The sequence below is a fragment of the Colobus angolensis genome, unplaced genomic scaffold (assembly GCF_000951035.1).
Source record: "Colobus angolensis palliatus isolate OR3802 unplaced genomic scaffold, Cang.pa_1.0 Scaffold190, whole genome shotgun sequence".
Classification (NCBI taxonomy): Eukaryota; Metazoa; Chordata; class Mammalia; order Primates; family Cercopithecidae; genus Colobus; species Colobus angolensis.
Window position 1 is genome coordinate 7,407,968 of NW_012115044.1, and position 17,743 is coordinate 7,425,710.

Sequence of the window (17,743 nt, forward strand, 5' to 3'; positions counted from 1 at the left end):
CTCAGTTCAAAATGCAGAAATCACCGGTCTTCTGTGTCCTTCGCGCTGGGAGTTGGAGACTGCAGCTGTTCCTATTCGGCCATCTTGCTCCGCCCCCCTAAAACTCAATATTAAATCTTTCAACTAAAACACTACCACCCAGTAAATGTCCACTATCATTTGTACTCAGTATCAAAGTCAACTTCTACAGTCTTAAATCTCAAGACACAGGTCCTCAGGGACATTCATCTCCAATAGATAACATTGTCAGAAAATTAAAAATCTGCTCTGGATCTGTGATTTCTTTAACAATCAACTGAAGTTTTTAAACATAAGGCAAATGTCTTCTCCGCTTCTTCATCTACTCCTACAGCCTCATGTTGTAGGGAAGACACAAGTTCTTAAGCCATTAAGCCAGCCCTACTTGCCCTAAGGGAAGGAACTGCCAAGCTTAAAGCTTCCTTTACTAGCTGTGAGAAAGCTTGCCCCTGAATGTTTAAACTATTGATTTGCTGGGGGAAAAGTAACATATGAATCAATGACATAATTTTCTTATTACCAACTGGGTAATACCAATTAAGTATTATTTTGCATTATAGAAACATGTTATAGCTGAAAAGACTACTCCATAGTTCTCTAACCTTGAAATGCATGATTTTCCTAGTCATTTTGTTGGCAGTAGCCACCGCTGGGATTTAAATCTCTTTCCTTCCAGGATCACTGGATGCATATTTACTGAGCACCTATTATGTCCCAGAGTCTGTTCTAAATGCTGGAGACACAGAGGTGAGCACAACAGGACAGGCAAAGTCCCTGTGTTCACAGACTTCCATTCTGGTAGGGGATACAGATAATCAACAGGTAAATCAATAAATATGGTAATAGCAGACTATGCTTTCTATAAGGAACATAAAACAGGCTGATAGAATATGGAATGAGATGAGCGGGTGATCATGGGTAGAGATGCTATTTTAGATAGGATGATCAGGGAAAGTATCTCTGAAGAGGTGACACTGGAGCCAAGACCTACAAGATGAGAAGGAATTAGTCATGGGAAGATCTGAGGAGGACTTCCAGGCAGAGGGAACAGTTCAGGAACAGTAAGTATAAAAGCCTTGAGATGGGAGTCAGTATAGTATGCTTGAGGAACAGAATGAAAAGTGGCTGAGGCAGTCTTTGGGGTATATTCTAGTTGGAGTGCCACATATCACCACCATGCTGAGGTTGACCCAACGACCAAGTCACTGCTGCTTAACAATTCCATGTCCTCCATGCCTAACATGGCAAAACAGCATCCCAAAATGCAACTGACCGATTCTCATCTGAGTGTCAAATCCACAGGCAATGGAGCACAACATGCTTGGTCACCACACAGGGTAAGGCTGGCGTGGGGCTGGATGACTTTGGCTGGTTTGAGGAAGCTGTTAATTTCTGATTGTGGGCTCCATCTAGAAGTCAGCTGTGGGCTAAGGAGAGGGCTGGGGTAGGGCTTCTCAGGAGGCACCCTGGGACAGCTGTGGTAGGATGAGGGTACAGTGTTGGGGTGGGAGAGATGGGATGGGCCCCGAGGAAGGATGAAATTGCATCTAAGCCAAGGTGCTACAAGTCCCTTTAGAAAAACATCACCATTTTGCTTCTTTTGCGAATCCTGGGAGCCATACTTAACTCAATGAGCCTGTGACTTTCCAGTCAGCCAGAATTATCTAGCAAATAGCCAGGTAGTAGTGCTTCACTGCTTTTGCAGAAACCCTAACTCACCCAGACTGGTTCTGCTGTGCTGTCCTCAGTTGTGTGTTGCTTTGGAATCCTCTACATGGTCTTCATTTTAAATATAAATACCTCATCTTCTCAGAAGGATTGTATCTCCATTATAGAGAGAGACTCTTCATTCTCTTCTTTGGATACCCTTGCAGTAGTTAGCACAATACTGACCTACATCTTTCCCTTTCTCAACAGGTAGACTATTTCAGAGGGAACTTCTCACGTGGCTTAATCCTGTGGTGGGAGACCAGCTAGCGGCTTGTGCTGCCAAAATAATACTAACATTCTGGGTTTCATGATTCAGCTATGTGTGATGAGAAACTGGGCTGCTTACCTGTTCTTCCTGCAGCGAATTGTAAAGGCAAGAAAGAAAAGTATCAGCAGAAGTCCACAGCTGAGAAAAGTCCAAACAATACCCAAGAGGACAGGAGATAATGAAGAGATGGTCTTACTGCTGTGGTGGGAAGATGTCTGAGGACAGAATAAGGAGAAGCTGTTAGGAATGAAGGATTTTCTACAGGTCAAAAACAAACTGCCCCATCGTCACCAATGCTGGGAAATATGTATCCTGCATGAGCAGTTCCTCCTCCCCCTCCTCCCCTTCCTCATCCTCCTTTCCTTCTACCTCCTCCTCCCCAACACCACCACCACCACATATATCTGAGCAGCCCTGGTATCCCGTGGCTGCTCACTTACAATTGTTGTCTTGCAGAGATCATGAAGGGGTCTCCGATCCAGCTCCTGGCCAGGAAAGCTGTCACACAATTCAGAGCAGTTTATTTCAGGCTCCATGTCACCACATGCCCCTGTTGGTGTGTGCTTATTCACAGTCTTGGTTACCCACTGGTAGGGATGCAGATCTTTGACTAAAACACAAGAGCAACTCAAATCTTTTCTTCAGAGGTCCCATTTTGGAGCTGGTTGCAGGCTCAGAATCCAGAGTGAACAACACATTCAGGTAGAAGCAAAGGGTTATTTCACTAGGCTGCTTCATCAGACAGCCTTCAACTGGTCACCCTCCAAAATCAGACATCCTTCAACTGGTCGCGGGCTGCTGGAGCATGCCATGTGAGTCAAGAGTGGACATCTTAGTAACCATCAGGCTACACAAAGTGATGATTCTGGTTAACCACCAGATGGCAGTCACTGCTTGAGTACCCTCACTCTGGTTCCTGAAGAAAGGAAAGCAATTAAACCTGTTAAACAAAGGCGCGCGCGCGCACACACAAACACATAAATGGTTTATTACAGAGGTTTTAAAATATCATCTATTTTAATTACATAGTTATATTTTATTATACACTTTATTATATATATTATAAAGGTATCAAATATACTTAAATAAACATATTTTAAGCCATTATAATAAATAATATTTTTAAAACAAAGATAAAACATATCTAACATTTTCTGCAGTTTCTTTTCAGATCCTTTTTATGGCCCAGTACTGTAAAGACCTTAGCTTAGACTTGTGAGCTACATCTTTCTTTTTTCCATACTGGAAAACCCAGTGCCCTCCCAGGATCTTTCTATGCAGCTCATGGCTTAAGTTCTGTCTGATCCTGGATGGTGCTGGGCTCAGGTGCCCCATGCTGTCTCCTCACATGATCTGTCGGTCACTCTAGCTCTTGTTCTCTCAGTGAGGAACATTCTATGTCCAGTCAGTTGGGGTCACAGAAAGGTACCCAAGCTGCCTGCAAGAATCTTTGTTTGTATTTAAACTGTGAGACTAACAGGAGTGAGACAGACTACTCAGACAATAGGGAAAGAAACTGGGGAGATCTAGGAACTCTTGCAGAGTGAGTGGTTGGCCAGAGGATGGTGTTATTTCTCTCAGAAGATCCTTGCAATATGAGTAATGTGATCTAAAGAGAAGCTCAGCCTTGTGGAACGAAGATAGAAAGGCAAAAAGGCTCAGATTAGCACCAGGAGAAAAGATAGCCATATCCCTAATTCTTTAAAGCAATCAATCCCTTAATAGAGAAAATAGATTTGAAATTTTACCAATGGTAATCTAAAAGAGGCTGCCACTTCTGCTTTGTGTTTTTTAAACAGCTTAGCACAGTTTTCTTTCATTGTGGAGGAAAATTGGAAAGGCAAAAATATCAGTTACTATTATTTCAATTGCCACTGAACACAGGGCCCATGTTTAAGCCAGAACAACAGTGACAGGTGGAGAGTGCCATCTTTTGAGTCTGTGTGCTTATGCACAAACAATATAGCACCAGGTGCTGGTCATTCATTGGCCTCTCATATGTTCCTGAATTATTTACCAGGTTTATTACAATGAAATCCCAAGAGAACTAAAAGCCACTATCTCCCATCAAGGCATTTAAATTCTTGCATAGTCTGTTCAGATTATTTAATGCAAAATTAAGAAGCAAATATAAAAACCTATTTGCATTCTAATTTAGTTGAGATTTTAATTGCTAGAAAGATATTTTTTCTTTTCTTTTTTTTTAAAGTTAGACATTTCCTATTGTGCCTTCTAGCATACAGCCATACTGCAAACCACAGGGAGGACTATTACGACATGATGGATTAGAAGAAAATGTATTTTTCCTATATTGCCCTTTTAATCATAGTGGCAACTAAGTACACTTATATTTGAACCATTATTCATTCAATGTTTATATATTATTATATCATTTGGAAGAAGTGTGTATGTGTATATATGGGTGTATGTATATATAAAACCTCATTTTGTCCTCACTATAGTGTTTTGTGATGTAAACACCATTCCTCATTTTCAAATAAGTAGACTGAAAAGCAGAGAAGAGGAAAACCCTGCTCCAAATCTGCAGAGGCAAGAATACCAGGAGTTTACATTCCAAGGTCAATGTCATCCCAGTATACACTCCACATGGTACAGACACTCTGGACTAATCTCTTCCAAGAAGACACCAATGGGCCTCTTGGGTTTCTTCAGCTTCAGTTCCCAGAGCTGCACTTCTGTGGGCTCCCTAGAGCATGGCATGCCATAGTGCCTCTTTACTAGTAGTTCTCAATTATGCAATTTTGCACCTTTAGGGGACATCTGGCAATTCTGGAGACATTTGTGGTTGTCAAAATTAAGAGAAGGGTGCTATTCACATCTAGTAGGTAGATGCCACGGATGCTGCTAAATATACTATAATTCACAGGATGGTCCGAACAACAAAGAATTATCTGGCACCAAATGTCAATAGTGCTAAGGTTGAGAAACCCTGGTCAATACTGTACACCCCAGGTGGGCTGACAATCTTAAACTTCAATTATCTTTGAGGGATTCTGTGAATATGATCGGGTTGTCCATCTGAACCTAAAGTCCTGGGGGATGCAATTCTGACTTGGGATAAATTTCTGAGCACATTCTAGGGGTACCCTTGGATAAGCTAAACTCACCGACATGGAACTCCGAATGCTAGTCCCCTCTTTAGTCCATGGATATCCAGTGTAGAAACTTTATATACTGTGATATTGGGTTCCTACATAGGACAGGCATTAAACTGCAAACTTGGCACACATTCACAGAGATTCACACAAGAGGAGCTGATGAAACAATGAAGGGCTCAATAATTGAAAGGAAAGAGTTGAATGGTTTCAAAAAGTGTTCAGAGATTGGGAAAGTGGGTGGGGAGTTATCAGAGAGGGTAATGGTAAGACATCTGACCACAACATACATACAGAATCGAAGGCACAAAGGGAAGGGTCTTCCAGGCCCCTCCAAAAGCTACCTTCCCCCTGTACCCTCACACCAAAGTCTCTAGGGAGAAACTGTTTATGTCAGAGACACTAGTAGACCCAAGGCCATGCATGGTAGTGTTTGCAATTTATTTGACAGAGATTACAGAATCCTTCCCAGTGATTAGGATCAGGAAAACAGACACTATTCCCAAGTGCAAGATGGTCATTTGCAAGTTCACCCCTCTGTATAAGCCCGTATCTTTCTCACAAAATCTCTATTCTTCTGTACACTATTTATGACCATTTAAAAACAGTCATACAAATACTGTCTTTTAACAAGTTGTTTTGGTTGTTTTGCAGTTGGTAGAACTTCTGCTTCTGTCTGTGAAGAATTAACTGCTGTGCAAATTGCTTTTTTCTGTGAACAAGTTGAACACCAGACAAAACACATAAAACAACTATTTTCAGACATTGTACAACAGATGCCACACAACCAGGGTTCCTAAGAGATACTGCCTGAAGGTCGTTTCCAGGTCACAGCACGTGGAGGGAAAACCAATCAGAACCTAGAATTCTACCTGAGGTAAGGGGAATGGATTGGAATTTGAGGATGTTGAGGTGGTTAGAATTTGTGGGGCAGAGTAATGAAGAAGAGTGGGGAGAGCACTTTGGAAATCTGCAGAGGATCCCCCTGAGTCTTTTTCTGAGTACTGATTTGAATATGAGCAGGAAGAAACTACTTGAAGTTGAAGAAAAAACATTGATAGGCAATAGCTGAGTAATTCCTGGAGCTCACACAGGGCTGAGACTACCCTGTGTTTCTATCAGCCAGTGCAGAGAGACCCCATAACACGCAGGACATTGGATAGAATCCTTAGAAAAGCCACATCTTAGTAGTAAAAATAAATTAACCCTAAACTAGATGTTACTCTGGATATACCCTAAAGGAAAGTCTCAAATGGATCAAAGTGACCTGTAAAAACTCAATTGCATTCCAGAACACAACTCAATGCTCTTAAAAGGAATGTAACAAGATCCAGTGTTCAACAATGTAAAATTCAAAATAATCACCAGGCATTCAAAGAAATGAAAAAATATGACCTATAACCATAAAGTTTTAAAAAATAGATAAATAATATCATAGAAATAACAGAAATGATACAACTATCACACAAGAACCTTAAAACAACTATTATAAATATGCTCTAGGATATAAAGCAAAATATGAACAAAATGAGGAAAGAATTGAAAGATAATCCAAATGGAACTTCTAGAGATAACAATAATATCTGAAATAAAAATGTAACAGATCAGACACTGCAAAAAGAAACACTGGTTAACTTAAAAACATAGCAATAGAAATTATTCAAAAATCTGACCTCATTTAAAATTGCTTCACACTCCCTCTGGCTTTTGTAAATGTTCTTTCTCTGATCTGCCTTTTCCTCCATTGTCTTCAACAGCTTATATTTTTATGTATTTATTTTTTTGAGACAGAGTCTCACTCTGTTGCCCAGGCTGGAGTGCAGTGGTGGGATCTCAGCTCACTGCAACCTCTGCCTCCCAGCTTCAAGTGATTCCCCTGCCTCAGACTCCCTAGTAGCTGGAATTACAGGCACCTGCCACCATACCCAGCTAATTTTTGTATTTTTAGTAGAGACCAGGTTTCATCATGTTGGCCAGGTTGGTCTCAAACTCCTGACCTCAAGTGATTCGCCTGCCTTGGCCTCCCAAAGTGCTGGGATTACAGGTATGAGCCACCACGCCCAGCCTGTCCTCAACACTTTTTAATGTGTTATTTATTTATGTATTGGTGTCCACTGATTATTATTTGACTTCCCCCATTAGAACACAAATTCTATGAAAGTAAGGATCTTAATTTTGTATACCAGTGTATTTCCAGGTGCATAAAGAGAAAACTGATTGATAAGAATGATATATGGCAGAGGATCAAGATGGCAAAATAGAAGTCTCCACGGATCATTCCTTCTGCAAGGACACCAAGTTAACAGCTATCTACACAGAAAAGAACACCTTCATAAGAACCAGAAATCAGAGCAGAAAGGAAAGCTGGACCAAACTCAGCTGACATGTACAAACGGAGGGAGGATTTACAACAGCCCTAGCCAGAGAGGAATCATCAATCCCAGTGGTCTTAACTTGAGTGCCTCCAAATCTCACCAGGGAGGGCCACAGTGTTCTTTGTTTCCAAGTCAACTTTAAAAGCAGTCTAGGCCATAAGGACTGCAACTCTTAGGTGAGTCCTAGTGCTGAACTAGGCCCAGAGACAGCAGATTGGGAGTGCATGCAACCTACTGAGACACCAGCTGGGGCAGTCAAGAGAGTACTGGCATCACCCCTCCCCTTATCCCAGGCTACACAGCTTACAGCTCCAAAAGAGACCCCTTCCTTCCACTTGAGAATAGGAGAGGGAGAAGTAGGGGAGAACTCTGTCTTGCATCTAGGATACCAGCTCAGCCACAGCAGGATAGGGCACTGGTCAGAGTCATGAGGCCCCCACTCTAGGCCCTAGCAACCAGGTGACATATTTAGACACACCCTGGGCCAGAGGGAACCCACTGCATTGAAGGAAAGGACCCAGCCCTGCCAGCATTTATCACCTGCTAAGTGAAGAGCCCTTGGGCCCTGAATAACCAGCAGCAATAACCAGGGACTATGTTGAGGGCCTTGGGTGAGCTTCTGAGACTTGCTGGCTTCAGGTGGGACTCAGTACATTACCAGCTATGGTGGCTGCAGGACAAAACTCCCTCTGCTTGACAAAAGCAGAAGGAAATGTCAAAGGGACTTTGTCTTGCACTTTAGGTACCAGCACAGATACAGGAGATTAGAATACCAAGAGGGCTCTTGGAGCCTGTGATTATAGGACTTGACCTTTGGGCAGCATTTCTGGACCTTCCCTGGGCCAGAGGGGAGCCCACTGTCCTGAAGGGTGAGTCTCAGGCTAGGTAGCATTCAGGACAAGCTGATTTAAGGGACCTTGGGCCTTAAGGGAACATCAGCAGTAGTCTGGCAGTCCTCCTCATGGCCTGGGTTGGCAGTGGCTACAGGATGAGGTTCCTCTGCCTTTGGAAAGGGGAGGGAAGAGTGGGAAGGACTGTGTCTTGTGGTCTGAGGGTCAGCTCAGCCACAATATGACAGAACACCAGGTAGACTTCTAAGGTTTTGAACTCTAGTCCTTGACTCCTGGACCTACCTGGGGCATGGGGGAAGGACAAAGCCTTTCCTCTAAAATCTGGAACACAACAAGGATGCCCACTGCCATCACTGTTATTCAACATACTACTGGAAGTCCTAGCTAGAGCAACTGGATAAGATAAAGATATAAAAAGCATCCAGATTGGAAAGGAATAACTCAAATAATCATTGTTTGCAGACAATATGATCTTATATTTGGAAAAACCTAAAGACTCTACAAGAAAACAATTAGAACTGATAAATTCAATAAAACTGCATGGTACAAAATCAACATACATTTACCCAAATAAATATGAATCATTCTATTATAAAGACACATGCACATGTATGTTCATTGCAGCACTATTCACAATAACAAAGACATAGAATCAACCTAAATGCCCATCAACAGTAGACTGGATAAAGATAAAAAAATAAAGTTCTTGTGACACACAAGAACTTTACAATGCAATCACAAGTATCCATAGGATAGACCAAGTAGTGGAAAGAATCTCAGAGCTTGGACACTATTTTTCTGCATATGGACAGGCAGACAAGAATACAGAAAAAAAGAAAAAGAAAAGGAATGAACAAAACCTCAGAGAAATAAGAGATTATGTAAAGAGACCAAACCTATTACCTGACTGGGGTACCTGAAAGAGAGGGCAGAATGGAACCAAGTTGGAAAACATACATCAGGATAGCATCCAGGAGAACTTCTCCAACCTAGCAAGATGGGCCAAAATTCAAATTCAGGAAATGCAGAGAACCCCAGCAAGATACTCCACAAGAAGATCCCTCCAAGACACATAATCATCAGATTCTCCAAGGTGAAAATGAAAAAAAAAAATGCTAAAGGTAGCCAATGAGAAAGTCCAGGTCACCTATGAAGAGAAGCCCAATAGAAAACAGTGGACCCCTCAGCAGAAACCCTACAAGCCATAAGAGACTGGAAACCAATATTCAACATTCTTAAAGAAAAAGATTTCCAATCCAGAATTTCATATCTGGCCAAACTAAGCTTCATAAGTGAAGGAGAAATAAGATCCTTTTCAGATAAGCAAATGCTGAGGGAATGTGTCACAACCAGGCTGCCCTGCAAGCACTCCTGAAGGAAGCACTAAATATGGAAAGGAAAAACTGTTACCAGCTAATAGAAGAACATACTAAAGTACACAGACCAGTGACACTATGAAGGAACCACAAAAACAAGTCAGCAAAATAACCAGCTAGCATCATGATGACAGGATCAAATTCATATATAACAATACTAACCTTAAATATAAATGGGCTAAATGCCCCCAATTAAAAGACACAGAATGGCAGGCTGGATAAACAGCCAAGGCCCATCAGTATGCTGTCTTCAAGAGACCCATCTCAAGTGCAAAGACACACATAGGTTCAAAATAAGGGAATGGAGAAAAATTTACAAAGCAAATGGAAAACAGAAGAAAGCAAGGGTTGCAGTCCTAGTTTCTGACAAAACAGACTTTAAACCAACAAAGATTAAAAAAAAAAAAAGACAAAGAAGGGCATTCCATAATGGTAAAGGGTTCAACTGAATAAGCAGAGCTAACTATCCTAAATATATATGCACCCAATACAGGAGCACCCAGATTCATAAAGCAAGTTCTTAGAGACCTACAAAGAGACTTAGACTCCCATACAATAATAGTGAAATACTTTGACACTCCACTGAAAATATTAGACAAATCATTCAGACAGAAAATTAACAAAGATATTCAGGACCTGAACTAAGCTCTGGATCAAGAGGATCTGATAGATATCTACAGAACTCTCCACCCCAAAACAACAGAATATACATTCTTCTCATCACCACATGGCACTTTCTCAGCAAAAGCAAAAGAATTGAAATCATAACAGTCTTTCTGACCACAGCACAATCAAATTAGAACTCAAGATTAAGAAATTCACTCAAAACCACACAACTACATGGAAACTGAACAATCTGCTCCTGAGTGACTCCTGGATAAATAACAAAATTAAGGCAGAAATCAAGAAGCTCCTTGAAACTAACGACAACAAAGAGACAACATACCAGAATCTCTGGGGTGCAGCTGAAGCAGTGTTAAGAGGAAAATTTACAGCACTAAATGCCCACATCAAAAAGCTAGAAAGATGTCAAGTTAACAACCTAATATCACAACTAAAAGAATGACAGAACCAAGAGCAAACAAATTTCAAAGCTAGAAGAAGACAAGAAATAACCAAAATCAGATCAGAGCTGAAATGAAGATATAGACACAAAAAACCTTTCAAAAAAATCAATCAATCCAGGAGCTGTTTTTCTAAAAAAAAAATTAATAAAATAGATAGGCAACTAATTAGACTAATAAAGAACAAAAGAGAGAAGAATCAAACAGACACAATCAGAAATGTTAAGTAGGATATCATCACTGACCCATAGAAATACAACTATCAGAGAATACTATAAATACCTGTATGCTAGAGAATCTAGAAGAAATGGATGAATTCCTGGACACATACACCTTCTCAAGACTGAAGCAGGAAGAAATTGAATCCCTGAATATACCAATAACAAGTTCTGAAATTGAGGCAGTAAAAAATAGCCTACCAACCAAAAACAGCCCAGGATCAGACAGATTCACAGCAGTACAAAGAAAAGCTGGTACCATTTCTACTGCAACTTTCCCAAAAAATTGAAAAGAAAGGACTTCTCCCTAACTCATTCTTGAGGCCACTATCATCCTCATAACAAACCTGGCAGAGATACAACAACAAAAAAAGAAAACTTCAGGCCAATATCCTTGATGAACATTGAGGCAAAAATCCTCAATAAAATACTAGCAAACCAAATCCAGCAGCACATCAAAAAGACTATCCACTACTATCAAGTTGGCTTCTTACCTGAGATTCAAGCTTGGTTCAACATATGCAAATCAATAAATGTGATTCATCACATAAACAGAATCAAAGACAAAAACCACATGATTATCTCAATAGGCCCAGAAAAAAGTCTTTGATAAAATTAAACATCGCTTCATGTTAAAAACTCTCAATAAACTAGGTATTGAAGGAACATACTTCAAAATAATAAAAGCCATCTATGACAAACCCACAGCCAGTATCATACTGAATGGGCAAAAGCTGGAAGCATTCCCCTTGAAAACTGGCACAAGACAAGGATGCCCTATCTCACTATTTCTATCCAACATAGTATTGGAAGTTCTGGCCAGGGCAACCAGGCAAGAGAAAAATAAATGGTATTCAATAGGAAGAGAAGAAGTCAAATTATCTTTGTTTGCAGATGACATGATCCTATATCTAGAAAACTCCATTGTCTCAGCCCAAAAGCTTCTTAAGCTGATAAGCAACTTCAGCAAAGTCTCAGGATATAAAAACCAATGTGCAAAAATTGCTAACATTCCTATATACCAACAATAGGCAAGCAGAGAGCCAAATCATGAATGAACTCCCATTCATAATTGCTACAAAAAGAATAAAATACCTAGGAATTGAGCTAATAAGGGAAGTGAAGGACCTCTTCAAAGAGAACTACAAACCACTGCTCAAAGAAATCAGAGAAGACACAAACAAATGGAAAAACATTTCATCCTCATGGATAGGAAGAATCAATATTGTGAAAATGGCCATATTGCCCAAAGTAATTTATAGATTCAGTGCTATTCCCATTAAACTACCATTAACATTCTTCACAGAATTAGAAGAAAACCACTTTAAAATTCATATGGAACCAAAAAAGAGCCGAAATAGCCAAGGCAATACTAAGCAAAAAGAACAAAGCTTGGGGCATCACACTATCCAACGTCAAACTACAGTACAAGGCTACAGTAACCCAAACAGCATGGTAGTTGTACAAAAGCAGACACATAAACCAATGAAAGAAAATAGAGAGCTCAGAAATAAGACCACATAACTACTGCCATCTGACTGTTGACAAGCTTGACAAAAACAAGCAATAGGGAAAGGATTTCCTATTTAATAAATGGCACTGGGGGAACTGGCTAGCCTATGCAGAAAATTGACACTGGATCCCTTCCTTATACCATATACAAAAATTAACTGAGGCCGGGCGCGGTGGCTCAAGCCTGTAATCCCAGCACTTTGGGAGGCCGAGACAGGCGGATCACGAGGTCAGGAGATCGAGACCATCCTGGCTAACACGGTGAAACCCCGTCTCTACTAAAAATACAAAAACTAGCCGGGTGAGGTGGCGGGCGCCTGTAGTCCCAGCTACTCGGGAGGCTGAGGCAGGAGAATGGCGTAAACCCGGGAGGCGGAGCTTGCAGTGAGCTGAGATCAGGCCACTGCACTCCAGTCCGGTCGACAGAGCGAGACTCCGCCTCAAAAAAAAAAAAAAAATTAACTGAAGATGGATTAAAGACTTAAATGTAAAACCCAAAGCTATAAAAAAAAACTCTAGAAGGAAGTCTAGGCAAAACCATTCAGGACATAAGCACAGGCAAAGATTTCATGACAAAAATGCCAAAAGTGATTGCAATGAAAGCAAAAATGACAAATGGAATCTAATTAAACTTAAGAGCTTCTGCACAGCAAAAGAAACTATTATTAGAGCAAACAGACAACCTAAAGAATGGGAGAAAAACTTCTGCAATCTATCTATCTGACAAAGGTTTAATAACCAGAGTCTACAAGGAACTTAAACCAATTTACAAGAAAAACAAACAACACCATTAAAAAGTGGGCAAAGGACATGAACAGACACTTCTCAAAAGAAGATATACATCTGGCCAACAAACATATGAAATAAAGCTCAACGTCACTGATCATTAGAGAAATGTAAATCAAAACCACAATGAGATACCATCTCATGCCAGTCAGAATGGCTATTATTAAAAAGTCAAAAAACAACAGAAGCTGCCAATGTTGTGGAGAAAAGGAACTATTGGTGTGAGTGTGAATTAGTTCAATCATTGTGGAAGATAGTGTGGCAATTCCTCAAAGATCTAGAAGTAGAAATACCATTTGACCCAGCAATCCCATTACTGGGTCTATATCCAAAGGAATATAAATCATTCTGTTATAAAGATACATGCACACATATGTTCACTGCAGCACTATTCAAAATAGCAAAGACATGGAATCAACCTAAATGCCCATCAATGATATACTGGATAAAGAAAATGTGGTACATATACACCATGGAATACCATGCAGCCATAAAAAGGAACGAGATCATGTCCTTTGCAGGGACATGAATGGAGCTGGAAGCCATTATCCTCAGCAAACTAATGCAGGAACAGAAATGCAAACACTTCATGTTCTCACTTATAAGTAGGAGCTGAATGATGAGAACATATGGACATATGTTGGGGGGAAACAACATACACTGGAGCTTGTCGGAGGGGGTGTGATGAGGGAGGGAGAGCATCAGGAAGAATAGCTAATTCATGCTGGCCTTAATGCCTAGGTGATTTGATGATCTGTGCAGTAAACTACCATGGCACACGTTTACCTATGTAACAAACTTGCACATCTTGCACATGTACTCTTGAACTTAAAATAAAAGTTGAAGAAAAAAAAAGAAAATATGGTACATATACATCACGGAATACTATGCAGCCACAAAAAGAATGAGATTATGTCCTTTGCAGGAACATGGATGGAGATGGAGGCCATTATCCTCAGCAAAGTAATGCAGGAACAGAAAACCAAATACTGCATGTTCTCACTTACAAGTGGGAGCTAAACGATTAGAACACATGGACACATAGAGGTGAACAACAGACACTGGAGCCTACTGAGGGTGAAGAGTGGGGGGAGGGAGAGGATTAGAAAAAACAACTAATGGGTACTAGCTTAGTACCTGGGTGATGAAATAATCTGTACGACAAACCGCATGACATGCGTTTATCTATATAACAAACCTGTACATATACACCTGAACTTAAAATAAAAGTTTATAAAAAAATCAGTAGCATTTCTATATGCCGACAGTGAACTATGTGAAAAAGAAATAAAAATGTAATCCCATTTACAATAGCCACATATAAAATTAAATATCTAAGAATTAACCTGACCAAAGAAGTGAAAGATCTGTATAACGAAAACTATAAAACACAGATTACAAAAATTGAAGAAGACACCAAAAATGGAAAAATATCCCATATTCATTGATTAGAAGAATCAATGTTGTTAAAATGTCCATACTACCCAAAGCAATCTACAGATTCAATGCAATCCCTATCAAAATACCAATTACATTCTTCACAGAAATAGAAAACACAACCTAAAATTTATGTGGAACCACAAAAGACCCAGGATAGTTAAAGTTATCCTGAGTGAAAAGAACAAAACTGGAGGAATCACATTACCTGACTTCAAATTTGCTACAGAACTATTGTAACTGAAACAGGATTGTACCGGCATAAAAACAGACTCATAGACCAATCGAACAGAGTAGAGAACCCAGAAACTACAATGAACTCATTTTTGGCAAAGGTGTCAAGAACATTCACTGGGGTAAAGAGGGTCTCTTCAATAAATGGTGCTGGGAAAAGTGGATATCCACATGCAAAAGAATGAAACTGGACACCCATCTCTCACCATATATAAAAATCAAAACAAAATGGATTAAAGACATAAATCTAAGACCTCAAACTATCAAAATACTACATAAAACACTGAAGAAAGTCTCTAGGACATTGGTCTGGGCAAACATTTCTTGAGCAATACGCCACAAGCACAGGCGACCAAAGCAAAAATGGAAAAATAGGATCACATCAAGTTACAAAGCCCCTGTACATCAAAGGATACAATCAACAAAGTCAAGAGACAACTCACAGAATGAGAAAAAATATTTGCCAACTACCCATCTGACAAAGGATTAATCACCAGACTATATAAGGAGCTCAAACAAATCTATAGGAAAAAATTTAATAATCCGATTTTAAAAATGGGCAAAAGAGCTAACAAATTTTTCCAACAAAGACAGACAAATGGCAAACAGGTATATGAATAGATGCTCAACGTCATTTATCATTAGAGAAACGCAGATGAAAACTAAAATAAGATATCTTTTCGCCCCAGTTAAAATAGCTTATATCCAACCGACAGGCAATAACAAATGCTGGTAAGGATGTGGAGAAAAAGGGACCTTTGTACACTGTTGGTGGGGATACACATTAGTGCAACCATTATGGAGAACAGTTTGGAGGTTCCTCAAAAAATTAAAAATAGAGCTACCATATGATCTGGCAATCCCATTGCTGGGTGTATACTCAAAAGAAAGAAGAGCAGTATATTAAAGACATGTCTGCACTCCTGTGTTTGTTGCAGCATTGTTTATTATAGCTAAGATTTGGAGGCAATCTAAATGTCCATCAACAGATGAATGAATAAAGAAAATGTGGTACATCTACACAATGACGGACTATTCATCCATATATAAGAATTAGGTCCAGTAATTAGCAACAACATGGATGGCACTGGAGATCATTATGTTAAGTGAAATAAGCCAGGCCCAGAAAGACAAACATCACATCTTCTATTTGTGGGATCTAAAAATCAAAACAAGTGAACTCACGAACAGAATACAGAAGGGTGGTTACCATAGGCTAGAAAGGGAGTGGGAGGTGGGGGAGAAGTGGGTATGGTTAAAGTGTATAAAAAATTAGTTAGAATGAATAAGACTTACTATATGCCAGTACAACAGGGTGACTATAGTCAATAATAACTTAATTGTACATTTTAAAATGAAGAGTATAAGTAGATTGTTTTTACACATGATCTTATCCCAAAAGGCTGAGAAGCAATAAGAGTGTAAGTGGATTGTTTTTAATTCAAAGAATAAATGCTTGAGGGAATAGATACCCCATTCTCCATCATGTGCTTATTTTACATTGCATGCCTATATCAAAACATCTCATGTACCCCTAAATATATTCACCTATTTACCCACATAAATTAAAAATAAAAAAGAATGAACATGGTCTCAATGACCTATAGAATAGCAAGCTGTCTAACATACATGTAATTGCTGTTTGAGGGGGAAAAAGTGAGGAGAGAGGAGTAGAAAAAATATTTGAAAAATAATGACCAGAATTTTTCGCATTTGATGAAAAGTATAAACCTACAGATCCAGGCTCAACCAATCCCAAGCAGAACAAACACTAAATAACAAAAACAAAACAAGGCACAGAAATTGCTAAAAACCAGCAATAAAGATAAAATTTTAGAAGCAGCAGTCAGATTATGTACAGAGGAACAAGAGTAAGACTTACAACTGATTTTTCATAAAAAATAATGAAAGCCAGAAGAGAATGGAATGGCATCTCTAAAGCACTGGAAAAAAAAATTCAGCCCAGAATACAATACCCACTGAAAATTTATTTCAGAAATGGAGTTAAAATAAAGTCATTTTCAGACAAAGAAAATCTGAGAGACATGCACTATAAAAAAAATGTTACAGCTAGTTCTTCAGGCAGAAGTAAAATGATGCCATACAAATTTGGATCTATACAAAGGAATAAAGAGTGCTGGAAATGATAAATATGTGAGTAAATATAAAAAATTATTTTTGTTATTTTGTAAGGCTATGCTCATAAGCATGTACTTATTGGAAAAATACACATATACTGAATTCTTTAAACCCATATCACCTACATTCTTTCATTTTTCAAATACAGTTGCCCTAGTTCATATTCTCATTGCCAGTTGAGTTGGAGCCTGCATTACCAGAAAAAAAATAAATAATGAGAGTTCCAGGGCTACAGGGTGATGGGATGAATGTATAAGAGAATGATATATATACATTAATGGAAACTCCCACAGTTACACCTTTGCTTTCTCCCCAAAATGCTCTTGCTGCTGATATTCATTCATTTAACTTTTTTCTTTTTGAGCACCAACAGTGTGAAAGGAGCTGTTCTAGGCACCTAGAATACAGTGGTAAACAAAATAAAGATCCCTACTTTTATAGAATCTGTGTTCCAATGGGGGAAGGCAAACAATTATCAGTGGACACCAATACATACATAAATTAAATAATATACTAAAAAATGTTGAGGACAGTGGTGGAAATGGTAGACCAGACAAAGAGCATTTGCAAAAGCCAGAGGAGATATGAAATGATTTTATTTTATTTTATTTTATTTATTTATTTTTTTTTTTTTTTTTT

General features: G+C 39.3%; 1 protein-coding gene across 1 annotated transcript in view; it reads right to left on the reverse strand.

Moving 5' to 3' along the window:
• Positions 1 to 17,743, reverse strand: part of GPR156 (G protein-coupled receptor 156) — a 143,712-nt gene that overhangs the window by 97,189 nt on the left and 28,780 nt on the right. Inside the window, exons 2-3 of the mRNA XM_011940646.1 lie at positions 2,437 to 2,912; positions 2,075 to 2,211 (exon numbers count right to left, since the gene is read on the reverse strand). Coding sequence (XP_011796036.1) covers positions 2,075 to 2,211; positions 2,437 to 2,532 — 233 coding nt within the window. The 5' untranslated portion in view covers positions 2,533 to 2,912. The remainder of the gene's footprint in view (positions 1 to 2,074; positions 2,212 to 2,436; positions 2,913 to 17,743) is intronic.